Source organism: Plectropomus leopardus, chromosome 5 (genome assembly GCF_026936395.1).
Source record: "Plectropomus leopardus strain MGB_pleo_1.0 chromosome 5, ASM2693639v1, whole genome shotgun sequence".
NCBI classification, from domain to species: domain Eukaryota; kingdom Metazoa; phylum Chordata; class Actinopteri; order Perciformes; family Serranidae; genus Plectropomus; species Plectropomus leopardus.
Window position 1 is genome coordinate 31,036,340 of NC_142180.1, and position 26,360 is coordinate 31,062,699.

Here is a 26,360-nt window from a genome sequence, read left to right on the forward strand (position 1 = left end):
TCTAAAATTTGTCTCTTTTCAATAAGGGAATGTCAAAAAGAAGTTGCAATTTCCTTTCAGCTGAAGGAAAATGTACATTATGTTTTTGCACACAAGTATCTTATGGGAACAAGTTATCTTGTGCATACAAGTCAACGTTTTTTTGCACAAAAGTTAATTTTCTTTTGGGAACAAGTTATATTGTGTGCACAAGGTTACTTTTATCTTGTGCATGCAAGTTAACTTTTCTCTTGTGGGAACACAAGTTCATCATCTTGTGGGAATGGTGTATTGTGTTGTGTGCATGTGTTAACTCTCATGTGCGCAAGTTATCATCTTATGCACATAAGTCAACTTTTATCGCATGCACACAAGTTAATTATCTCACAAGTTACCTTGTGAGCATTTTGTGTTATTTTTTATTGTTCCTAAGGATTTGTGATTATTAGCTAACTGCAACAATTGATGATTATTATGTTGAAATTTATATTTTTATGTATTTATATTTTATTTTATATTGTCTTGTTCAGTAAAGTATAAATTTCTATATTTATTTATATTTTTATTTTATCTTATTTTTTCTCGTTCAGGAAAATGTACATTTATATTTTTATTTATTTTTATTTTATATTTTCTTGTTAATGAAAATATTCATATTTTTTAAATTGGTTTATATTTCAATTTATATTTTCTTGTTAAGGGAAATATACTTCTTTTTCAAAATTTATATTTTATTTTAAATTTTCCTTGATCATGGCTAACTTTGCTTCCGGAACGTTCATGTTAGACTCGTTTCTGGAGGGAATCATTTTCGAAGCAGGAACCCAAACAATCAAATTTCCGTGCGGACTGTCATTAAAAGACGTTTCGCGTCGAAACGAAACCAAATTTCTTTTAACTCGACGTGTTAATGAGTTAGAAAACAAACTTTTGGGACAGATGAAGACATTTCAGTTTACGGCTGCTGGAAAACGGTGATAATCAAGGTTGCTTGTCACGAGCGTCCATCGGTAGCGATGACATTGAGAGCTGCGGACAGTTAGACTGTCTGTTATAACGTTATTAAGGTTAAAAAAATAAATAAAGTATCATTAATGTCCTGTAACAGTCATTTCTACATTAAAATGAGGAAGTATGAGTAGTTTAGGTAGCTGTCAGCTGTGTGATTAAAGGAGTGAATCAAGGAAACTGTCGATCAGGAAGTGTTGCTCTACCAGCAAGGACGATGGTTTTACTTTATTATTTAAAGAGCAGTCGCTTCTGCTCTCTTACTTTACACCTGACACGAAACTTTCAGGTCTTCAAACAAGCTGGACACTCAGTGAAGAAGACAAACTCCTCAAAGATCAGCTGTCACAGGACAACTAACTCTGTTTACTACAGAGACCCTCAGACAGCTTCTCCTCTCTTATTCTGCAGCAACGGGAGGACCACGTGTTTCCAAACTGGTCCAAAAACCATTTCACCTCTGCACACTGGTCGTGTACTGGGACTCTGTGGACACCACTTCCACACCTCGGCCCCTGTGAGGGCCCTGCCTGCTCCTCTCATATGGATGGTGCTCAAACCTCTGCAGAAGGTCGTGGCTGTAATACTGGGCAGGTAGGAGACACACCTGATGTTTATGTGACACACCTGAGATGTTTTTATACATTACACTGAGAAGTGTGTTTGTTGCTTATTGCTGTAGCGACATCACTTTACTTGTGCTGCTTTTCACAAGTATTTAAACAAAAAATTGGTGCGATTTCTTTTAAAAATATGGGTAAAAAACCTAGAAAACTTCCACAAACTGGAAAAATGTATCAGATCTAGAACTTTCTAAAAGAGCAAGGGGAAAACAATAATTATAACTAATTATCATAAGCACACATTTAAAATTGTGTTATGGCATTATCTCAATGTTTTCGAGCTCTTTTCCAGATAATCAACTTTTTATTTTTTAATTATTATTATTATTTTTATTATTATTATCATTATTATTACTGCAACAAGGACATTTATATACATCATATACATTATATACAAGTCTTTATACATCCCGCTCTATCAACTGAGCTGCTGAGTGACCCATTATTATTATTATTATTATTAGTTGTAGTAGTTTTATGATGATGATGATGATGATGATGATGATGATTAATAGTAATAATTCATCATTTTGGCTTAGGTGAGCGATTTACAATTTTAAATGGCTATATTTTCTATTTATTTTACACCTGAGTTATATAGGAAATGTGGGGTTGGAAGGAACGCTTTCTTTAAAATCAAAATCAAAATTATAAAAACTATGATTATTTATTGTTGGATTTTCACTTTTCCTAAACAAACAAACAACAGCAAAACAATAACAAAAACTCACACTCTGTTTGCCACTGCTTCTGATAAACAAAGAACAGTCCTTAACTGGCAAAGTTTCCCTCTTTCAATAGTATGTGTACATATAAATATTTATTTATTTTACTTTTTCAACTCTTTCATAATCGGAATTTCTTGTCACCTTTGTCACATAACTTACAGTTTATTTTTCAGCATAACTTTTGTTGTTGTTGTTGGTTTTACTCGATGCATGTTTTCACCTGTCTTGTTAACCTTTGACACACCACACTTGGAGTTTCATTCTGGCTTGTCTGATCTGTCGTGTCTTGTTACACCAATATGAAATCAAGTTAACCTGCAAAAGTGTATCACTGAAATGGATTGACTGTTGCAATAACATTTGGCACACGTGAAGCTTTATAACGAACAATGTCAGTGAGACATCAGTCATTTATTTGGTTCTGTTTTTGGAAACATTTTAATCTCCCTCATCATGAAACTCTCTGTATGCAGAGTTTGTTTTGTTTAGTCACTTTTCAGAGTCCTGGCCGACTTGTCTACTGTAGTATTTGACTCTTTCCTCTGGGAAAACACACAGCGTGACTTCAGCATTTTGTGCATTATATGTTGTTGTGAACATATTTTATGCATGTTTAGATGCTTTTTTCTTTGGAAGACCTACTTTGAGATCTCAGTGGATCTGCCTGGATTCCTACATTTCTAATTGGAACTTTTGCTTCTGATTTGTCTTTTTTGCATTTTCCAGAAATTAAAATGAGCTTTAAATTATTCTTTTCTCTTTATACTTTACTTCTGTGGGGCAGTATTTGATTTTAAATGTACTGCATGAGTTTGTGTGAGCTATAGAAACAGATATCACAGACCGTGTGGCCTTTTTTCATCTACAGGAGTATAAGGAAGTGGTGGGTTGCTTTACCGGACAACCGCAGGGAGCTCATGCGCGAATGGATCCGGCAGCACCGATGGCATCTGGCAGCGGGGGCAGGCGTTGCCATGGCGATTATAGCCCTGCTTCTTCTGACCCACCTGGATGAGTCCCCGGTGACGGGACGGACCCGCCTCCTGGTGTTCAGCAGGGAGAACTACATAGAGCTGGCAGCTGTGACTTCAGAGGCGGTGAGAGGAGGAGGGGGGCAACCGTATATGTGACTATGGACAGAAAATGACAAACTATTTTTTTCACACACATTTTAAGATTTGTTGTGATGAAGACAGTGTAGACAAGCAGAATGGCATTTAGTGAAATTAAGCCAACAGAATTATCCCTAAAATGTGTGTTTAGGGTTAGAAATAGACACAAAAAAACTACAAACAGATTCAGAGGAACTGCAAAGGAACACAAAACTATTTACAAAAAACATAAAACGACCACAACCAGACACAAAACAAACAAAAGAAGATGTAAAAGGACCTCATGGAGACACAAAATCATTACAAACAAAGGAAAGACAACCAAAAAGAGACACAGAATGACTAAATGAAGTCACAAAATGAACAAAAAGACACAAAATGACTATGAAAGGGAGCAAAACAACCAAAAAGAGACACAAAATGAGACTCAAAATGACTTCAAATACACACAAAAAAAACAAAAAGAGACTCAAAATGACCACGAAAAGACACAAAAAGCAAAAAGAGACTCAAAGTGAACACAAAAGGACACAAAAAAACAAAACAAAAGGAGACTCTAAATGACAGCAGAAAGACACCAAAAAACAAAAAGAGACACTTAATGACTACAGGGGAACACAAAATTACCCAAAAAGACACGATGACTTGAAAGAAAAAGAGACTAAATCATCATTGTGTGTGCTTCAGTACATGGAGGAGTTTGCAGAGCTGTTTGTTCCAGTCACTGACCCTCAGCACCAGGTGGTGGAGCGGGTGGTGCAGCACCTGGTACAGAGAAACAAGGACATCCCTGAAGTGTCCGATGTCTCGTGGACCGTCCATGTGGTGCAAAGTCCCAACGTCAATGCCTTTGTCCTGCCGGTCAGTTAAAAGACAGATGTGGATTTACAGATTTTTATGTCTTTCATGTCACATTATCTCATTACAGCATCCTTAAAGTCGTGTGAGGATTTTTTTGTACACATGTAAAGAATATCTTCAATTACCACATGGTTCAGACTTTTATTGTCCTTTCCTTCATGTAGAACGGGAAAGTGTTCATTTTTACTGGGATGCTGGAAGCTGTGGCAGATGTTCACCAGCTCACCTTTATCCTGGGACACGAGATGGCTCATGCTCTGTTGGGACATTCTGTAAGTACATAACCCTCTACAGCAGGGGTGTCCAAACTTTTGCTTTTTAATGGGAGCCGTATTAGATCTTGTGAAAATACCTTTGGGCCTGCTGCTTCTCCATTCAGATGGGTTATTAAAAAGACAAAATCAAAAACAAGACAAATGCAATTGTTTCATCTTTCAGTGAAAATTTATTCAACTTTCCTCCAGGAAGTGGTCGTCCTCACTATCAACTTAATGCGTCTTTGCTTAAATAAATAAATAAATAAATGAAAACATAAGGAAAACAGGTAATTAATTTATTATATATACTGATAAATGATATTTTGGTTAGTTTATGAAGTGGCCCCTGGTTTCCTGACATTTTGCAAAAGTGGCCCCAGGGCAAAGCAAGCTGAGTATTCCTGGATAAGCGTGTTCATATTTATTTATTTTTTAGTATCCCATAAAGCACAGCTGATCTTCCTTGGGGCTACGGTTGTGCCATATCATATCCTTCACGATAATGCTAGTACAATTTTATTATTGATTTATTTTATTTTTTAATTGTTCACATAATGATGTCATAGCGTTTCCCATGGCAACAGCAAGCATAGCTGAGAGTAACTGTGCTACCTGTTTCTTATGTTCTTTACAAACTAAAGAAATGACAAATTATTTTTAATTTTCACTGAATGTCTGAAGGCAAACTCTAGGTTTATACTCACATATAAAACCTTAACACTTATTTTGTTGCAATTGTGTGTTTTTGTGATTAGTAATAAAATATCTTTTCTATCTTATATTATAACACCCACCCCCTCTGGGGTCCAAATTTAAAAACATATATTTAACATTTCTGTCCACATAAAGTAACACACTTAAAAATATACATTAAACATGACTGCAGAAAGCTTGGAAACTTGTTCAGTTTAATGTAAAATGATGTGCTGCAGTGTACAGAAACTTGCGTGCAGTATATTGACATTTGAGAGGCGTAGTTGATAGTAGCAGACGTTGCTGCGCGGCAGGATGAGTCAGTGAAAACACTTAAAGTGCAAATAATGTTCAAGAACAAAGTTAAGTCATTTAGAAGCCGCCGGCAAACAGAGTAGAAGTTACTGCTGGAAACCTTCCAGTTTTCTCCCACACAAGCTTTTAAAATATGTATGTGTCGGACCTCCTATAGGTATGTGCATTATACACCGAGATCTCCTGACTATTCATCATCAGCCCCCCCGCTCCATCTCAGCTGTATAGTAATGGCTGTAGTGGCACCAGTTGCAGTGTTGTTGCATCAGCCGGTGATAAAGACTCGCTGACAATCACCTCCGAACGCTCACTAATCCTGTCAACGCTATGACGACCGAAGTCCTGTCGACCTAGGGCACTGTCGTGCTTTATTAATTCTCCACAGATGGCTGTTTTTACTCCGGCTACAAAAGCCCATTCTTCTTGTTCTAAAAAAGTGTCTAATGAAGTTGTGGGTATTTCAAGACTTTAAACGTCCTCGGAGGAAATGCTTGAAGGAGATTTTAATTAGATGAAGGGAATGAGCATCGATGGGCTCGGTATTACCCAGTAGGTGTGCTCTATTGGATTGGCTGTTAAAACCTCTAAATCTGTTACAGCGTTCAAGTTCCACTAAAATAGATGAGAACAATCAATATGTTCCAGCTGCCTTGTTCACCTCCCAAAACTTTTTACTGCTATTTTTCTCTCGTTATCCCATTTTCTTCCCTTTTTAAAAAAAACAATCCCTTATTTTCCACATTCTTTCCTTGTCTCCTCTGTCACCTCACTTCCCTCTGCCCTCGCCCCCCAGGCAGAACAGGCCAGCCTGTCTCATGTCGTAGACCTCCTGTCCCTTATTCTGCTGACAGCCATCTGGGCCGTGTGTCCTCGAGACAGCCTGGCACTGCTGGGACAGTGGGTACAGCACAAGCTTTCCCAGGTGAGCTCTATTCCTAAAAGTTACTCCCTAACACACTGTATAACACAGAGTCCTGAAGAAACAGCAGATTTTTCACACTTTTTACACAATGTTTACTGACAAGGCGACACCCAGCTTTGACTATGTGTTACTGTAAAGTCTGATAATTAGAACACTGGAGTGAAATCTTACTTTTGATAAGGTATATGTGTATGAATTTTAGTGTTTGCACAACCTCATATGTATTTCATCCGTTTCTCTCTCAGTTGATGTTCAGCCGTCCCTTCAGCAGGAAACTGGAGGCTGAGGCTGATAAAGTCGGATTGCAGCTGGCTGCAAAGGTATTTTTTAACGTGTTATTACTCAAAAGGACAGCTCTCCCCTAAAAATACTTATTTTTTCTCTTACCTGTAGTGCTGTTTATCAATCTAAATTGATTTGGTGTGAGTTGAGTGTTGGAGATATCAGCCGTAGAGATGTCTGCCTTCTCTCCAATATAATGGAACCAGATGGCACTCTTTGTGGTGCTCAAAGTGGACAAATATGAAAGTTTGTGTTTTTTGGCCTGCTTTCAGTCTTTCTTTGGCCCGATGACATTGGGGTTATCTTAGCTCGACTCAGTTGATTACACAGAAAGCTTACACTTCAACCTTGCAGTGTGGGCTTTAAAAGAAGTGTGTGTCTAATGAAAGATGCTCATGTGTTGCATTTTGCAAAATGTAGGGTCCAGCATTTTTTTAAGCCTGACCAATGCAGGGGACTAATAGTGCTTTGACACTGGCCACTGCAAAATTGTTCTCCTCCAATGCAATTGTTAAACCTTGTAATATGTCTGCAGGGCACTAGGGGGCACTCTGGTCAAACTAAACTAAACTCGGATGGTTTGACAGTAAGGATTTTCATCCTGGCACATGACAGAGGGATGCCTTATTCTGTGTGTGTGTGTGTGTGTGTGTGTGTGTGTGTGTGTGTGTGTGTGTGTGTGTGTGTGTGTGTGTGTGTGTGTGTGTGTGTGTGTCCTTCCCAGGCGTGTGCAGATGTTCGAGCAGGACCTGTATTCTGGCAGCAAATGGAAATCAGAGACCAGCTGACAGGAGAGCCCGCCTTCCCTGAGTGGCTGTCCACACACCCATCGCACAAGAACAGATCCACTCAGCTGGACCGCCTCGTACCACAGGTACACACACACACACACACACACAAAAAAAAAACCCAATCCCCTGCTTAGTTCAAACAACAGCACAGGTAGCTTTTAAGTTTATTTCTTAGCTCAATTATATAAGTAAACACTTTCCTGCTGCTCTGATTCATGTGTTTGTCTAAAGTAAAAGACTCTTTGATCCCTGTGTGAGGAGAGAGCACTACACCTGTCTGCTGTTGAGCAGAAACGGTGGAGCTTTAGGAGGTGTTTGAAGGAGTCTTAATGGAACTAATGAAGCGTCTGGAGAGATGTATATCCACCTGCAGACATGTGGCGAGGAGGGCAGAGAGGTAGCAGAGACTCAGGGAGGAGAGGAAGAGATGCAGGGTTTTAGGAAGACAAGAAAAACATTTTTGCCACACAGGGGCCTGGATGCCTGCTTAGCTAAAATGTCTTTGAGGCTTTGAGTTCAGGACCTGAAAGAAAACAGCCCCCACAGTAGCAGCTCGATCTCGCAGGCTCACACAGTGTGCCGGCACTGTGGCAAGACAATCAATGGTGTCTTAAGGCTAGAAAGAAATCAACAAGCGGTGAAGACAGCAGCATCAGCATTCACAATCATCACATCTGACATGTCTGTGTGTTAGAGACAGAAGGGGAGAGGCTTACAATGCATGAGGCAGAGGTAAATTTAACCTTGAGTGTGAGCTGGTGCACCGTCAGACGCTTCGAGCACAAAAAAATGAACAGATGGGTAAACCACTAATTGTCCATCAGGTGCCTGTGTCGCTGTGTGTACATGTTCTGTGTGAGTGCTGTGATTGTGCCCGTGCATCATATCATATCCCTGTGTGGTAGATTGACCTCTAGCAGCAGCCGCTGTCGAGGCCAGGCTGCAGCCACAGGCAGTGAAGTGATGAAGACTGTTGTTTGGGGATTCATCCGCCTGTCTTGTGTGTGTGTGCTGAGAAAACACTTCGGTCTCTGCCCTCCTCACGCCAAACTGTTCGATCCAGCATGGCAGCACATACGAGCCAGTTAACAGCCGAGCTCAGTCGGGTGAAAGTGGTGCATAATGTGATGTTTTTAACCTTGCGAGAGGTGACAGCATCAAGCTACTTAACCCGACTCTTCTGAGGGCACTCCGCCTCCACTAGTGCGCTCATCATCCTTAAGCAAAGCACATTAAGTCCACTGGTAGCGTGAGATGGAGAGCCTGTTGAGTGGGAAGCCAATTGCATGTATGTATGAGTCTTGTAGGTGAGTCTAAGTGAGAGATTAATGAGTTTGGTGTGTGTGCGTGTGTGGGTGTGGGTGTGTGAGACAGACAGAGGGAATGTCTCTAGCTGCTGGGAAACACTTGTAGTTGGTTCCTACCAGCTCTGCTCATCAAGTCTGTTCAGGATTTATTAAACATCCCATATTATGCTCCTTTTCAGGTTCATTCTTGTATTTGGGGTTTCTACGAGAACACAAATACACTATTTAATGTTTAAAAAATACATTATTTTTCTCATACTGTCTGCCTTAATGTATCTGTATTCACCCTCAGTCTGAAACGCTCAGTTTTAGTGTCTCTTTAAAGGAGCCGAACGGGGGGCAGTATTTCATCCTTTAAATGTCGCTCTACTACTGTGTCCATACAACTGCAATGTACAGCCATTCGTCATAAAGAAAGGCAACTTATAATTGACAAAAGGGTTTACTCAGCTCAGTTTTAGCAACGCCACAGTCACAAGAAAACAGTCACATCACGCCGTTTGAAAAGTTTATTGTGATCTGTAAGCCTACAGTTTGTGTTGTCATTAGTTAAACTTAAGTTTTCAGCTTGAAACCACATCTTTTTACTCTCTGAGAGCTGTCTCCAGCGTTGGAAAGCTACACCAATGTTTACTCTAGTTCTGCTGCTTGTGATGGAGATAACGGTCGTTTTCCCAGAGCTTTGGGCATCGCTGTGTTTTTTACACACTAACTAATTCACTGAGAACTTCTACACTGTATCCGTCGACTCTGGTGTTGTGGCGGGGACTGTTTTTTAGATTTCCTCTGCGTACCACGAGAAAGACCCCGTGTACCACCAGTGGCACATGTACCATAGTTTGAGAACCATTGTGTTAGCATTTAGCCTAAATCAAGTGCTTGAGTGAAGCCTCACAGACCTGCTAAAGTGGCGTGGATGCAACTCTTGTTGATTATTTATGTTTTGTCCCGATTTATTTCTCCATCTTTAGGGCGGCGCATCAGTCGATCTCAGTTTCTTTGTTGTGTTTGTTTGTCTCCTCGCCGTCTTTGCGTCACATTTATTCATTTCTGATCACACTTTTGATGTATTTTATCTACCTATCACAAATTAAAAAGAATGACTAACTTTCTTGGCATGCAAACAAAAACAACAGATGACTCAACATTTCACAAACAAAGACATTTCTCATCAAGTTTATCAATCCATCTTTGTTCTTGGTGTTGACAAACTTCTTGTCTGAAGTTGTGATGAATCAGTATATATTTACCTGTGAGCATGGCCGAAAGTCTGTTTACTTTACTTTGTCTCTGTCCAGGCTCTGGAGCTGAGGGACAGCTGCGTCTGCCCTGCTCTACCTGCTACTGACCCTCGTGCTATCTTCTCTAAGAGCGTCCGTGTGTTGCTGGAAACACATGGGAGAAGAGGTCCAGAAGGAGCACCCAAGCCCCACCTGCCCCACAGCCCGGCCTCACTCCCCTCTGGACTGCCTGCAGCTCTGCTTGCTGAAAGTGCTCCTTCTCCGTCCCCAAAGGTGGATCAAGAAATTAAACACCATGTCCCGTTTGCAACTGAAGAGTTGGGTATAATGTCTGTCCCTGCACCTGCTGAGGGTGAAGGATCCCGGCCCGTGGTGCAGCACACCAGCTGACAGGGGTGTTAAATCCTCATAAACTTAGTTTTTTAGAGACTGGCTTTTTGGTTGAGTGAGTGATTGTTATATTGGTCAGCTAGCATATTCATCAGACTATTACCGCGGTTAAAAGTCTATTTTTGTCAACTATTACATTTCAGAGACCCTGGGCGCTCAGGTGGTAAAGGGATTGAGTTTACACCTACCATCAAAGACACCCAGGGGTAAGGCCTTTGCACACTGAGTCTGCTTTTTTTGTCTAAAAATAAATACAACCTCACATTGTGTCAGTCACGTTTGCACACTGACTCTGAAACCTTCGTTCGTCATTAAAATTTTTGTAACAGGTTCGATTTTATGCATTTTTCGCATCAGTCAATAGCCCAGAGAGAGTTTTTTCAGCAAAAATCAGTGAAGAAAATGTGGCTGCAGGACACATCAGTGACAAGAAAGAGGAGCGCGCTGCAACAGTATCCTTTCATAACTCAGCTGGCTCACTTTTGACAGGTCAGATAGTGATATTCAGGTGGATGATGAAGACGAGGATGTGGCCGAGGACACACAGACAGAGAAAGCGAAAGTGTGGAGACAGAGAGGAGAACAGCTCAGTTCCTTCATACAGCTGTGGTGCCAAATGATATATAACAAAAAGAAAGAAAAGAAAAAAAACCGCACCAGGCTCAGTGTGCAAGGTTTCTATGTGTTTTTTAAAATCTTTTTAGGATGACTAACAAAATGCATCAGAACGGACAAAACGGACTCAGTGTGCAAAGGCCTTTTGTTTTTTTAAAGATTTGGTTTTTGGCTTTTATTGCCTTTAATTGACAGGAAAGTGTGAGCGTAAAAGGGGGAGAGACAGGGGGAGACACGCAGCAAAGGGCCGAGGCCGGATACAAACCCTGCGGCCGCTCAGGGGGGACACACGCTCTGTACATGGGGCGCCGCTCTATCCACTGAGCCACCAGGCACCCCAGTGTGCAAAGGCCTTTAGTCTTTTTCTTTGCACTAGAGACTTTGTGGAGGGTGGAGCTGGGGGTGGTACTGTGAAAATAAGTGGCTTTGGAGAAAATTGGTGGAAAAAGTCAGCTAAAAAATAATAGAAAAAGAGAAAAAAAAATCAAGGCCCCTCCTACCCTTTCCCTCTCCAGCAACACCCTGCTGACAGAGCTTCAGAGAATGTTATTCATGCCTAGTGGCTACAAAGATGCCACATTAATTAGACAACCTCGAACGGGGGAGTGCTGAACGAATCTTAGCAAAGCTTCCATACATCGGCGAATTAATATGTGCATTATTCATTGACACACGGCAACAGACGAGAGTAAGCACTTTGTGTGCGCATGTCGGCGGCTTCGTCCACGGCAGGCCGAGGACATCTACATTCTAATTATGACTACTGCATTCTCATGCCACACACACACACACAGCACTTTATGCATTCTCTACACCCCGAGGGACTTAATGGTGTAAATTTATGCCGGGTTGTTTGCAGGTTTTAAAACATAGCCTTCTACGCTGGAATGCCAATACCCACCGACAAGCTTTGAGAAATCTTTCATGGGATTTTGTAAAATCTTATTTAACAAGGCAAGTTGACTGAGAAAACATTCTTATTTACAACAACAGCCTGCGGGAGCAGTCGCACAATGTAGAGTGGAGGCCAGTTATGGTTCATATCTTGGTAATCTTTTGTGTTTGTGTGTGTGTGTGTGTGCAGACACAACGTAGCACACTTGGTTAAACTGTGAAATCCAAAAAGCACTACTGTTTTTTCATACGGGATAGATTATTTTATTTGTGTCATGCATTTTAGGTTCAGGGTGTGTGTCAGCTTACAAAACAGCAGACAGCAGCTCTGTTTTACTGCAAGCAGGGTAGGTCTCTATTAGAGTCTGTATTAGAATAAGTGACCGGTGATGGGGTCTGCACAAAAATGTGCAAAACCAAGGTATTATTGGTTTTTGCATATCAATAACTCAGCAGGTACGTGCTCTGTTTACAAGTGGCAAGCAAAAAAATAAATAAACACAAGAAAAGAAATGTTATTCTGGCTTTTGTTCCCTATTGCAAGATCCACTGAAATTCATGTGGATAAAAGATGCACATTTATGTATTTTCAGCCAAAAGGACAATTCTGGAAACACAATGTAATATTATCTAGTGTTGTCACTATACTGGAATTTCTAAGTTTGAAACAGTACCTTAAAAAATGTATCATTTTTGATACTGTAGAGAAAAATTGACATTGAGGGCATACCCTTTAAAGATGTTATTAAAGGTTAAATATAATAAGGTGTAACATGGCAGTGCTAGTTACTATAGTCACAGCAGAGTGACTACAGTAAACATTACCAATATGAGAGAGCAAGCAAATGCAGCTGGTACAGTGGGCCTGGTGCCACGAGGGGTCTGAAGGGGGCTCAGCTCCCTTGGTTGTGTTTTTTTGTCCCCCCTGTGATTTGCAGAGTCAGCACTTTAACAACATGAAAAAAGCATTCTCTGCCAGAGCATGGTGCGTGCCTGTAGTACAGCACTCCCATTATCTTTCACTTCACTCAATCCACATAAATGACACCTCAAATAATCCAAAGAAAACACAGATTCCAATAGTATAATCCTCATCTCTGTACAACTACCGAATTACAGCGTAAACTGTTGAAGCAATCGAGAAGAAACTTCCCATCATGGATTTATAACTAAAAATTGTGTCTTACTCTTTACTGTTTTGTTGTTAAAACGTGTGTCTGGTTGCATAAAACTGCTAGAAATATGTAATCCAAAGCCCTTATGTATTTGTATAATTGTGCGTTACGGCCATGCTGTTCACTGTATTGAAAGAGTGTGAGGACTTTGATAGACAGACAGAACATGTCACTCAGACTGGTTTATTGTTTTTAATAAGGCCCTAATCTGATTTTGGGGCTATAGCTCAGAAACCTTTATCCTGGCGCCTGGCCTGTGGTACCAGTGTATTGATACTGATGAGTACTGAAAAAGTTCAAAATCTTCAGAATCTAAATGTATCGACAAAGTTATATTGTTGACAACACCGTGTGTGAGAGTGTGAGAGTAAGAGGAAACTATCATTGCAAGAATCAGAACCTGCATTCTCACACCAACCAATTAGACGCTGGGCGAAAGATAAGAGGAGATATAGACTGAGTTGTAGGTTTCCTCTGAAGTGTTCGTGTGTGTGTGTGTGTGTGTGTGAGTGAGTGTGAGTGTGTGGTAGAAACAGTGGTAGAGTTACGTATTGATGCCGGGCTCTTGGGAAGACTCCTCGCTGGCCTCTCACAGCTGATCACACAGACGTACAGTTAGGAAATCTCAGAGACGAGATTACACCAAGTCAGTCGTAATCAAATGAAAGCTACTAGAATTCCCATCAGTCAGCTTCACCGCGGCGCTTTTGTAATGTCTGCCAACTGTTACAAGTTCTTGCTTCTTGAATGCGAGATCAATCTTGTGATATCTCTTTGTAAAGTTTCCTTTTGAGCACGCGTGCTGTCTGCTGCAGAAGACAGGTAAACTTAAGCTGAGATGCTTAATTTGTTGCTCTCCGTGGTCACACATATTTTAACCTTTTTTTTTTTAAGGATTTGTGCATCCACTGTTCTCCTTTAATCTAATGGAGACTTCCCGTTTCCTGTTGTGTGTGCACGGCGAAGCATCTGGATGCAGCTCCCTCACCACTCAGAGAGAAATTGGAACATGAGCAGGCAACAGATGACACACTCACACCCAGAGGTAATTGTAATGAGCGTGATACAATACACACACACTGCGCTGAGTAATTGTAGCCTACTGCTGGAGTCTAAACAATACTGCAACAGAGGGCTTAATCAAGGAAAACAAAGAGACAGCAGTCAGAGGGATTGAAAGGACCGAAATAGAAAGTAGACAAAGTGGAACCATGAGGGTTGACAGGAAAATATTTGTGTCAGGTGTGAAAGAGAGCATCTTTTTAGCGTTATTTACATTTTATTTGAAAATGTAGCATTTTAACTCAAACGCTGGCTTGGAAAGTCCCATTTTATGTGAGTTGTCTGTGTTGGCATGCCTTGGGCGGATGAGACCTGTACCACAAAGTGAGTTAGAAATCAGGTGTCTACTTTGCGTCTGTAAATTCACCTCTCATGTCTCAGATTGTTTTGTGTTTGTGTATTCTTCCGCCCACTAGAGACATCAGTCTGCTTCTGAGACCTCTGACAAAACCGCTCGCAGGTATTTCAAGATATTGACAAGCAGAACGGCGTTGAAAAGTAGAAGGAGGAGAAGAAAAGGTAGCACACCCACAACAGAGAGAGCTGAACGCGCCATAGACGGCAAACTCAAGATGCTGTTTCCCCCAACAAAAACAATCCCAGAGAGAGTCAGGGCAGTGCAAGAGCAACCCAACACATCTGCTGTGTAGGTGGCTGAATGATGTCCCAGAATACAGTCTGCCTGCCCTCTGACCTCCCTGTGGAGTGTTGCTCGAAGTGGCTCATCCGCCGTTCCATCTCTTGGATCTACCCCGACACACACGCACACACATGCAGCAGCTGGCTGCAGCGTGTAGAGGGAATATGGTGATGGAAATGTGTGTGTGGTTGTGGTAAAAGTTGCTGTGTCCTTCCGCTGTGCATTAATTATACATGTGGCATGTGGGTGTCTGATTGAAATGAATATTTTACTGCTTTTAATCACTGCCATTGCCAGAGTGATGGAGCATCTGGCTGTGTTACCTGGGTAATTAAAGACGCTGTCTCACACAGGCACACATGCAAGTCTCGGAGGTTGTGTCTGCAGGATGAGACGGAAGGACTCCAGAGGCTTACTAATGAGTAAAATTAGATTTGGAATGTTTTGAAGCAACGGGGCCCATGAAAAAAAAATAAAGATTGCTTTTTGTCTAACTTTGATTAGCAAAAAGCTTTTCATTACAGGCCAGGGGACAATGGAAAACCTTTTCTAGCTGATGTGGCATTGGATAGAGGCAGCCTTAGCTGCGGTTAAAGGTATACTATGCCGTACCCCCCCCCCCATCATAGATTTGTGCAAAAGTTAAACGATATTTTCAAAATTTCGATTAATACAATTGTGAGATGACGGCATGTCCTTTGAGTGATTTCATGTGACTTCTCTTGTGATATTATACAACTTCCCTCGTGATAGCATACCAAAAAGCATCGCGATGGATGTTCAAAACATTAGCAGCTTTATTTCTATTGCAGCTTCCGCACTAGCCGTCATTATTTCCAATCAAAGGCGACGTAGGCGTGTTATGTCACTAATAATGGAAAGAGGTGATTTCTGGGAGGTGATAGTCCACGGTTTCACAGAGGAATTGTTGATTCAAAACTTCTGGATGATCTGCTCAACTTTTGAAGAGTTATGTGATGCAGTGACAGCTCTTGTAGCGCCTGCTGTGTCATGCCAGAGGGATCTAGTTCCTACTGACAAGCAGATAGCCATAGCGCAATGTGACCTATAAAAGCCAAAAAAGTGTTTCCATTGCAGTTTTACAAAATATGTCAAGGTAAGGTTTTTTTTTCAAAATTTACATGTTTCCAATAGGCGTATTTTATATTCACAATTTTAGTTTGCACAATATGAAGCTTAATGGAAACCACTAACTTATGACTCACTAGAAATGCGTGGTGGTGTATTTTTAAGAGTGAATGTAGCATATGTTGTCAAAACAGTGTAAGCACAGCTTCAAACTGTAATGCTGCAGACATAAGTTTAGTATGTTTGTATTTAATTGCTAATCTGGGTTACACAGATTGAGTGTTTATGTTCAGTTGATATTCAGGTTTTAGGTGTTTCAGCGTGTTGGCGCTGTTCATGCTGCTGATATTTTTTTATCAGAAGGCTGGGGTTGTTCCTCTCTGGTTGAAGTGTGATCTTCATTGTGTTGGGGATATCAACCGTGGAGTTGCCTGCGTTCTCACTACTATAACCAAACTAGATGGCACTCGGCTTGTGGTGCTCAGAGCGCCAAAAACACACTCAAAAAACTCAACAGCAATGTCTTTTTCTAGAATTACTGACCTGGTTACTCAAGATAATGTACAGACTTTGTTGTGAGCAGTTTCATGTAGGAACTATTTTCTTTTACCCACTTACCATATCACCTAGCAGAAGGAAGTGTGCATCTACTCACCGGCTCATGCTCGTAGCAGTGCAAGATGTAAACATTAATGGCGTCCTCTTTGGCTGAGCTTGAACATCGATAACTCAGATGTGTTAGGTGAGCTGGCAGTAGATACACTCTTCTCTCTGTGCAGTGATACAGTTGGTGGGTGTAGTTTGGTAGAGAGAAAATAGTTCCTACATTAAATTGCTCACAACAAGCTCTGTGGATTATCTTGAGTAACCAGGTCAGAGACGTTGCAGTTGAGTTTTCTAAATTGATGTTTGTTTGTTTTTTTTTTTTGTTTTTTTTTTTTTAAATAAGCCCAGTGTCATCTAGTTCCATTATATTTGAGCGAAGACAAACAGGTGATTTCTCCAATACTCTGCAACTCCCACTAAAACAATGTAGACCAATAAATAGCACTACAGGTAAGAGGAAAAATTAGTATTTTTGATTTTGGTATGAAGTGTTGCTTTAATGTGAGCTTACGTGAGAGCTTATCGTTCATATAGCGGTAGCCTGAGAGAGCTGTTTCTATAAGTAAAGCATTTTTATTGCGGAGAACTCAGAAATGAACACAACACTAAAAATAGATCTCCATTTTTTAGTTTAAAACAATAAATCTGATTTTTTTTTCTTTTCTTTCCCCACATAATTTTTGGTTAGTGGTTCCTCAGAGCTGTTCTGTCTGTCGTGTGAACCGCAGTGAAGGAACTGTCTGTCGTGGGGTCATCGAGGCTATCTGAGTATTTTCTTTCAACACATAATGCAGGTCTTCCTCTAATGGCTCCTTGTGTCTTCCCCCGTCCTGTCTTATCATCTCGATCTGTGCCCGTGTGTGTGTGAGTGTGTGTTCATGGTTGAACTGGTAGAGGTTTTTTATAGTCTGGCTGCTCTGATGCTATTAGAGATTAGGATGTTAACACAGTCCCTCATCTGACTGCATCGATCCCAACCCTCGCAGTGGAATCACATTAATACTAACAACGTCAGGTACAAGCTTTGTAGCTCTCTTTACCCCTCTCTCTCTTTTTACATCTGCTTCTCTGTCAGTGTTGATTTGAATTTGAATAACCAGCGTTCTTCTCCGTCTTTCAACAAGGAGAGGGTGCGATCTAATGAAGGGAAAGAGGGGAGGAAGATTGCAGAAGCAGAGGGGGACCAGAGGATGTGGAAATGAGATGAGATGAAACGCTTTAAATCAGTCTTCCTCAGCTGCTTTGACACCGGTAGCTTTCAGTGTTTGAGCGCACACATCAAGTCACAACTCGGGGTTAGCGTATTGAGATGGTGAACAAGTATCTTTTTATGGTCCCATGAGAAAAATGAACAGCATGCAAGAGTGTGGTTTACTTAAGGACGGGCGGTGGTGATAAAATCAGTTTAAAGGTTGTGGATGACAATGAAATATCAAAACCGACACTGAAAATTTAAGTTTAAATACATGTTGTCAGTTCATAATGTGCGTCTTACAAAAGTATTGCATTTTAGAATAAGTTTTAAGAAAAAGGAAAAACCGGGAGCACTCATAAGATTTCACTTATTCAGTTTGAGCAAATGCAGACACCAATGTGTTTCAGCTAAAACGCCCTCAGAAGTGTGATGCGTTTACGTCCACCTTTGACCTAAATAAGTCTGATTTCATTTGATTTATTTTGAACATGTGAAAATGAAAATGGAGAAATGATTATAACTCATACTCTAGTTAACTAAACATATATGCATACACCCACATTCCCAAAATCAAATATCTACATTTTTTTCATTATCATTTACAGAAAAAAAAATAGGAGGATAAACTAGGAAAAAATAAATACAAAGTACTCAAATAAATAAACACCCCTGTAAACACCTGGTGATTGTCAAAGCTCCTCTTCATCCCTGTACCTTGTGAAAATAAATGTCTTATGTCTTATAAAAGTCTTATGGTATTTCTCTTTTCTGATTTTTGCCTCTGCCATTTTTGACGCTGTCAAATATATTTTGGAGTTGGGCACAGTTTTTTCTACAATCACTTCTAACCCCTTTTAAAACATTTGGTTGTCCACCCATAAGTTCAGAAATGTTTGTGCTGCTGCTGTAAACAAAACAGAAACTGCTCTCTGAGTCCACCAGTGCAGCAGCGCATTATCTTCTTCCTCTCACCTCCTCTGAGATCCCTGTGAATCCAACAAGACAGCATGGGAGGCAAGAATTCACACAAAAAACTGTCACTGTGTGCTAAATTCAACAAGCTGTGACGGACCTACAGAAGTTGGACATTCAGGCTAAAGTACTGTACAACTGGCGAGCACAGTAGCTGTATTTTGATGGCGTCCGCCTTAGAGAAGAGCCCTCAACACTGATTTATCCATGCCTCTTAATTAGTTCATGAAAAGGTTTGATATGATTGATATGTGCACTTTATGGCTGTTGTAGAATTGGACTGTTCACAGAGCAGCCAATTCTAAAAAGTCACATTTCGGAGCCTCCTAAAAGTTTATGAAAGCACAAGCCGTCACCATGGTCTGCACTGAAACAAAGAGATTATTCGCATATTAAGACAAAGCTATTAGCTGAACGCTGGGACATCGTTGAGGATGCCATTAGACCATTGGAGTATGACATATGCAGAATGTAACTAGAGCTGTGATGTTGGAGGGTTATAGCAGATAGTACTAGAAATAAAGAGATAAAGAGATGCTCTTTGGGTGTGCTTGGTCTGACAGAACTTTTTGGGTAAACTTGAATGGATGTTGAGCAATGTTAAATAGAACATTTTATAGAAAGCATTTGCTTATGTCCAGGGATAAACTACAAAATATTTGAAAGCTTTTTACTTTTTGTATCTGATTTATTTATTTATTAATTTTAACTACTTTTCAGGTTACAGTAAGAAATGGAACAGCATTGTCTAGTAATTTTTTTGCACTTTTTACTAATTTCTTGCTAAATTTTTTGGTAAGCTCTTCTGTCATTGCTAATTGCCTCCTTCCTATGTTTGTGGAAAAAATTAAGCCACTTTGGGGTTAATTTCCTTCATTCTGGTGAATTTTTTTGCACCAATTAGCACATTTTCTGCATCAAATGTCTTTAGTGTGTCTTTTGATATGTGTTTATTATATATAATTTTTAAGCACTTCCCCTTTTTAAAAAATTCTTCCAAATTTTTTAAAAATCTATTTAGTTCTTTTATTATTTTCCAGTAATTCACTCATATGATAATTGTAATCAAGCTAATATGAATAAATAAATTAAATGTATATGTCTGTCAATTTCTCCAAATTATTCTGAGTTGACCGCAGTTAAGATAAAGATGAAGGTCCTTTCAGTTAGTTAGTCTCATGCAAATTATGAAAATCTATATAAAGACTCGCTGTCTATAATTGTAGCAGTTACCCCCTGCCAACAGGTGCAGCAGCAGGGAGGCAGACGTCAGTCACGTGCCCACACAGACCTGACAGCAGGTCTCATCAGGCGGGAGAGGAAACACCTGTGTGTCTGCACCGGATGTGTCTTGCACCTAAGATTAGCACAATATTATGGGTTAGCAGTTAGCAAAATGGCAACGAGATGCTTCGGAAAACCGCAGTTATGATGCATTTTTCTACTTTGAACGCAAGGGACCGAAATAAAACCACCGCGGCTTCGCTGCCAGTTTGAGGCAGACACGGAAATGGTTCTTGGACAAACTAACTACAGGTGAGATTTGAGCTTTATTTGAATCACTTTTAAGGACAATTTTTTTGTTTATAAATGACAAAATGCTCAAAACGTGCATCAGCAAGTCTAAAACGAGTTTGCTTAGAAGGTGCAACTAATTTATGTAACATGTTAACCCTTTGAAACATACAGAGCCCTGGCAGTGACATGGATGTGTTGTTTTGTTTTGTTTTTTTTAAATGCGCGCGCGTTTTACCAATACAACGCATAAAATGCACCTTTTTAACCTGCCAAGAAGTGATTGTAGCCCCTGTCTTGTCACTGAAAGGCTTTTTCTGCCTCAGGATGACTTGATTTCATTCATTGTGATCATATTTGACAGCGTACAGCCAACCCAGTCGGTTTTTACCTAAACGCCTTTAAAGAGCCAAAATTTAAACACAAAGTCAATCAATAAAATACAGAGCAAGGCATGCGAGTTTTATTCATGATCCAGTTGTTGTGGTCACTGGCATTGAACACATTCACAATTTTTTCGCGCCATCAGAAGTCACACAGCAGAAACTGACCATCAAACCAAGTTTCGTGTTTCTCTGTTGTATTTAAGGATTGTTTGTTTGTTTCTTGAAGGCACAAGATATAGTATTTCCGACGCTGTGAAGGCAGCATTTGAACTCACCCGCCTAGTCCTTGGCTGCTTACTGCTGCCCTCTGCTGGTGTGAGTAGGTAACACATTTACAACTGATTCAACAACACATCAGGTTTTATGATAAATATTATTTAAAGTGTTTTTTTCAGCTCTGAAAAAGTGTTTTTTCAGCTTCAGAATTCATCCACATCCGTCCTCTACTTCTATTTTCCCTTTCCTGTTTTCCTGAGGGTAAACAGTAGCCTATATAACAGAGTCAGTAGTTTATATTGTGGTAGGTGTAGGCCTATATGTGTGTAAAAGTGCAACAGCATATAGCCTATTAGTGGTATTAGTCAGTTAGCGTCTTTTAAAGCTCAGTACTCTTTCGTTGTGGCATTTTGTTCTGTAAAAATGAAAAAAGAATAATAAAACCTATTAAAAACTACCAGCTAAACATTACAAACATTTGAAGTTCATAGAAGCTGGCATCACTTCTCTCTCAATTTAGCCATGAAGGTAAAACAGGTAAAAGGGACTAGGTTGGCTATAATCTGTCAAATATGATCAATTCTGCGTGTTTTGTATCGATGTACGCTCCAATACACTCTGTCTCGTCTTTTAATGATGATGATTTTACCAAAACGGTATTTATAATCTGAGAGGACAAAGAGTACTTGTTGAACTACTAATAATAAAAGTACTATGATTGAAACAAAGTCATTCTGAGGCAGAAACAGCCTTTCAGTGACAAGATAGGAGCTGCAGTCACTTTTTGGCAGGTTGAAAAGGTGCATTTTATGTGTTGTATTGTTGTATAAGTAATTTGTGTGTGCGTGCATGTGTAAAAAAAACCCAAACACATCCATGTCACCTCCCGAGCTCCGTAGAAACCTGAGCAAATTGCCTTGATTTCTTTCAAAGACATGGGGAGAAGGCAATGAGCTACTTAACAAGAAGTAGGCCAAAAAATAACAAATAAAATAGTAAAATTAACAAGAAGAAATAAGCACAAAAAAAGGAAAATGACCCTAAGAAAGTGAATGAATATTATTTTTCTGTAACATCAATTAAATATTTAATTTTAATAATTAAGAATATAGTTTTCTTGACATTTTCCCTATTTGTCATTATGTCTAATTATCTCACCATGCAGCCAAAACAAGTGCATCCAGATGTTTACGTCACTATTAAGAGTCTTCTCAAAATACATCTGTTGTGTTGTGATGTATTGTAGCTCATTTTCTTAACTAGTTGTGGTATTTGAAGCACGTTCTCCAAATGCTGCGCATGTGTCTCCAAATTGGGCCGACAGCGATTATTAGTAGTTAATGAGACTGATAACTGATATATGGAACCGATATGCATTTGCAATAAAAATGAAAATCATTCTGTCAATATTCAGAATTTGGAATATAACAAACTCCAACACAAAACTTTGAAAATTTAAATAAAAAAAATAATAAATATAAATTGCTCCCTGGGTTTTTACAACGTAAAAGTCCCTCCCATGCTGACACTTTTAAATGAATTTTATCAGCAATCATTAAAATAAAAGCCAGCAAAATGCCGAACAGGTCGATAATCTGTTGACTCCTACTACATATCGTGTATTAGGCTAAAACATGCAACAATCTCAAATTAATTTGGCTAAAAAACATACTGTAAGTCATAGTTTATAAGGCTGAATATGCTGCAAATTCTAATTTATTGGATTAAAACATGTCTGAACATACAAGCAGTGGTTTGACAATTCCTAGTGGTGGTTACTCGGGGAAAGGGGACTTACTCTAGGCATCTGTATGTGTGTGTAGGAGACGGATTGAGAGCATATGTGTGTCAGCCTGCTTTCAGCTACTTACCAGGGATATTATGAGGGATTAAGCCTGGAATAAATTACAATAATTTCACATTAATCCTTGTAAGTTTGTTTCTGTGACATTTGTTTTAAATTTGACATTATAATTCCAGCTTACTGCCGGAGGAAACCATCATAACATCTGAGGAAACCTTAATGCCAGCCACTACCACATGCTGTTAGCTAAGGTTCATTAAATAGATTTGGTGCCAAAACCTCAGTGACTGGGAATAACTGCATGTTTTGTGTTGGTTCGGGTCCAGCTGAATTCTGTACATGTTTAATGAGTAACTTTGATAGCTGAGACTTGGAAATTGTAAAGGAAAAACCCACAGAGCCTTTACTAAAGCAAAGCACCGGCTCTCATTATGCCTCAAAGTCGTACAGATCTGCCAAGAAAATTAAGAACGGCAGCGTGTGCATGTGTCTATATATATGTCTCTCATTCCAACATGCATGTACTGACGGGGGGGAGGGTGTTAAACTGGCAATGAGAATCTGTGTTTTTGTTCTCCCACATATCTTCTCAGTTCACCTCCCCTTCAGTCGTCCTCTCAGAAAAGCCCATGTATCCATACATCCATCCATCCTCACTCAGCTTAAGCAGGGCTGTCTGTTCACCGTCTCGTTGTCATGGTTTCCATTATGCTTCCTGCCTGCTCTGGTTTGAAGGACAAAGCGCTGATGATGTTTGGTCTTCAGAGACGGAGGGAGAGAGAAAGAGGCAAAACAAAGGAGGAAAATGTATGTATATATTATACATTTTAAATTTTTTTGTCACCGGTTGTTTAATGTCACCCCCCCCCACACACACACACACACATACATGCACACACTGTGGCCTTCGATCTGCATCCCCATGGTTTCAAAGAGGGAAGAAAGACAGCTTTACGCCAATACCCCCTTTGGCGCTAGATGTTTAGCTCGAGCAAGCCTTATCTTTTAACTGATCAATAAGCAGGTGTACAGCGCTCTCTATGGGAAAGGCTGCATTCACAGGACTGCACTGAACCAAATCAGCCTGCTCCAGGCCTCAATAAGCATGTTGCACACTGTGTAGCAATACAGGAACAAAAGGATGCACTGAAATCTGAGGCCTTTTTACATGATGTTTTTGATGTTACAGATGTTTTTTAAAACTGACATTTTACCCCTTTTGTTTTACAAAATATCTGGCCACATGAAAACACAAAAATGACTCCAAATGCTTGACGGGGTTAGCTGCAACGATCTATCTGATCACGAAGGATGCAGATGGTACAGGCTAATGGTTTTTCAAAACACCCACTGGAGGTTATTACCATTGATCCATGTTCAGTTTAAGCATAAAGGACCTCACTTAAACATACGAATAATGCTCTGGACATGTGAAAGTTTGAAATTCTGGAAAGTGCTCTCTGCTGGTTCCCTTGTTTATGTCTGACTTTGAACCGGGGAATGCTGAGGTTGAGCTGGTTTTAGCAGGTGCCTCCGTTTCTCTGTGCTGGGGTGCAGCAATATTCAGTTTAAGTAGCCGTTTTTACACAGAAATCGTGCTATAGTGCAGCTATGAAGTCCCTTCTTTATGCCGCTTTTGTATTTTTACACAGAACTAAACAATGGCAGCATCACGCCGCTCCAGTGTGATTATTTTTTTTGGCAGCATGCTGCATCGTGGAAGCAAACGTGACGTTTATCAGGACAGCATCTGCCTGCAGTGTGACATATAACAAACACGTTGACAGCCATTTCAAGGGCTGGATGATATGACTTTAAAATAATATCACAATATTATAAGGCTATATCGTGATACACAATATATATCTCGATATTTTGAAATCTCCTCTAAACTACTAAAATAAAAAAAAATTGAATGAACCACAATTACAAATAAAGTAGCGACTGCCATAAAATAACACTAAACATAAACTACTGTTATAATAAAGTTTAATAAGATACTATTATAATGTAAAGTATAAGGTTAAATTACTGTTAAAATAAAGTTAATGTGTTGTTATAATTAAATGAATCAAAGCAGAACCCCTGGTGCTTTTATTTTGAAGGATGCAGCTTATCTTTGTTGTTTTTGCTGCGGGCTTGAAGCTGGTGGTCAATAGTTGGATGTTAAGTTAGACTGTAACTGCAATATGAAGATTCATCCACTGTAAGCTGAGTGTGTGTGTGTGTGTGTGTGTGTGTGTGTGTGTGTGTGTGTGTGTGTGTGTGTGTGTGTGTGTGTGTGTGTGTGTGTGTGTGTCCTCAGACTGTCAGAAATTAGGCTAAAACGGTGGACTTTATTTAGCTGACCTGGTTGCAGAGTGAGGAGGAGTCAGCGGAGAGGAGTCGGGAGGGAGATGGTCATGGTGTGTGCGCTGATGAAAACAGGAAGGAAAGAAAGAGCTTAAAGCCCAATCCCTTCTCCACCACACGCATCACCCCCTCTGCTGTGTGCTTCTCTCTCCCCCCTCACCCCTCTCTCTTATTGTACGGTTCTTAGGGCCTTCCTTAACTTTTAATAAGAGTCTTTAATAAGTCCCCAGATCATGGCTTGGTCGGTCAGGGCTTCTATTTCAACACAGCTCTGCTTAATCTCGCTCTAAAATAGATCTGCTCCCTCCACTGTCTTCCTCTCAGCCCCCTCTGCCTCCTCTGTCTGTATTTCTCCACAAGATTGTAAAAGTATTTAATAAACTAGTAGGAGATCAAGCAAGGTTGTATCGTCCTCTGTGGTTTGTGCGTGTGTGTGTGTGTGCAGTCTAGAAAAGGTATGAGTGGGGATGTGCCAGTTTTATTTCTATTAGGAAGGATCAACAGGAATGTTTTTAGGAGGTAAAAATCCTCAGTTTTCACAGCGATGAAGGGCAAATTTGGCAGTGATGAGGACATATTTTCTTGCATTAATGTATGAACTGATGACAGCCACACTGAAAATGTGAAAGTCAGGTAAAGTCAGAATTAGGCCATGCAGAGATTTAGTCTAATTGTCCCTCAAGCTAGTGATATGTTTGGCCTCCTGTGACTGTACCCATTCACCAAAAATGACTCAACCATCACACACGCGCACACACATTTTGAGTTGCTATATCGGCTCCTAAAATGTGTTATCCGTGCTCGGAGTTCCCAGTTTCCATGGTCTTCATGGTGATGCCATGGTGCGTCTGTGTGTCATACTTTAGTTTCAGTCTCTTTGGCCTACTTAGGCGTGTTGTAAGTAGCACACTGAGCTGCTTCTTCTATCCCCGTGGACTCGGGCTGAATAATTGAGTGGTGCTGAGGCCGGGTAATAAGCTACACTGCCGCTGTAATAACCTCCTGGACAATGTGTGTGAGTGTGTCAGTGAGTGTGTGTGCGCTCGTGTTACTCGTGCGCGGTAATGACTGCTATTACTCCAGGGTTGAGGAAGCAGACACATGCTGTTTAAGGAACCAGACATGTTGTATGAGCATGTGTGTTTTTGTTTTGTCTATATGCAGGCTACAAGAGCAAAGACGCACAGTCTGTTTTGTGATCTCAGTGTCTTTATGAGTCAGAGAGGAAGGAACGTCCTGACCATCAGCTGGTGAGCTGGAGTCTATCATAAGCTTCTCATGCTGTTATAACCAGTTTCAATCTTCAGATATCTTATTTTATGTTTCAGTC

At 40.2% G+C, this 26,360-nt stretch overlaps 1 protein-coding gene and 1 long non-coding RNA gene across 2 annotated transcripts; both read left to right on the forward strand.

The window, feature by feature from the left end:
- Positions 1-760: 760 nt before the first annotated feature.
- oma1 (OMA1 zinc metallopeptidase) lies at positions 761-12,552 on the forward strand. Its single transcript, XM_042482682.2, has 8 exons — positions 761-1,581; positions 3,207-3,435; positions 4,138-4,311; positions 4,476-4,583; positions 6,370-6,498; positions 6,744-6,818; positions 7,505-7,654; positions 10,177-12,552. The coding sequence occupies exons 1-8, from the start codon at positions 1,205-1,207 to the stop codon at positions 10,507-10,509; spliced, it is 1,575 nt and encodes a 524-aa protein (XP_042338616.2). The 5' UTR covers positions 761-1,204; the 3' UTR covers positions 10,510-12,552.
- A 7,520-nt stretch (positions 12,553-20,072) lies between these two features.
- Positions 20,073-25,357, forward strand: LOC148189602 (uncharacterized). Its single transcript, XR_015776551.1, has 3 exons — positions 20,073-20,293; positions 23,272-23,485; positions 24,984-25,357. It is a non-coding gene; the product is annotated as an uncharacterized LOC148189602 (long non-coding RNA).
- Positions 25,358-26,360: the final 1,003 nt, after the last annotated feature.

Bases quoted from the DNA above. Each gene is read 5' to 3' on its own strand.
- oma1 (XM_042482682.2), top strand. From the start codon at position 1,205: ATGGTTTTACTTTATTATTTAAAGAGCAGTCGCTTCTGCTCTCTTACT. The intron at 3,436-4,137 runs GTGAGAGGAGGA...TGTGTGCTTCAG, and splicing joins CAGCTGTGACTTCAGAGGCG to TACATGGAGGAGTTTGCAGA. The intron at 6,499-6,743 runs GTGAGCTCTATT...TTTCTCTCTCAG, and splicing joins TACAGCACAAGCTTTCCCAG to TTGATGTTCAGCCGTCCCTT.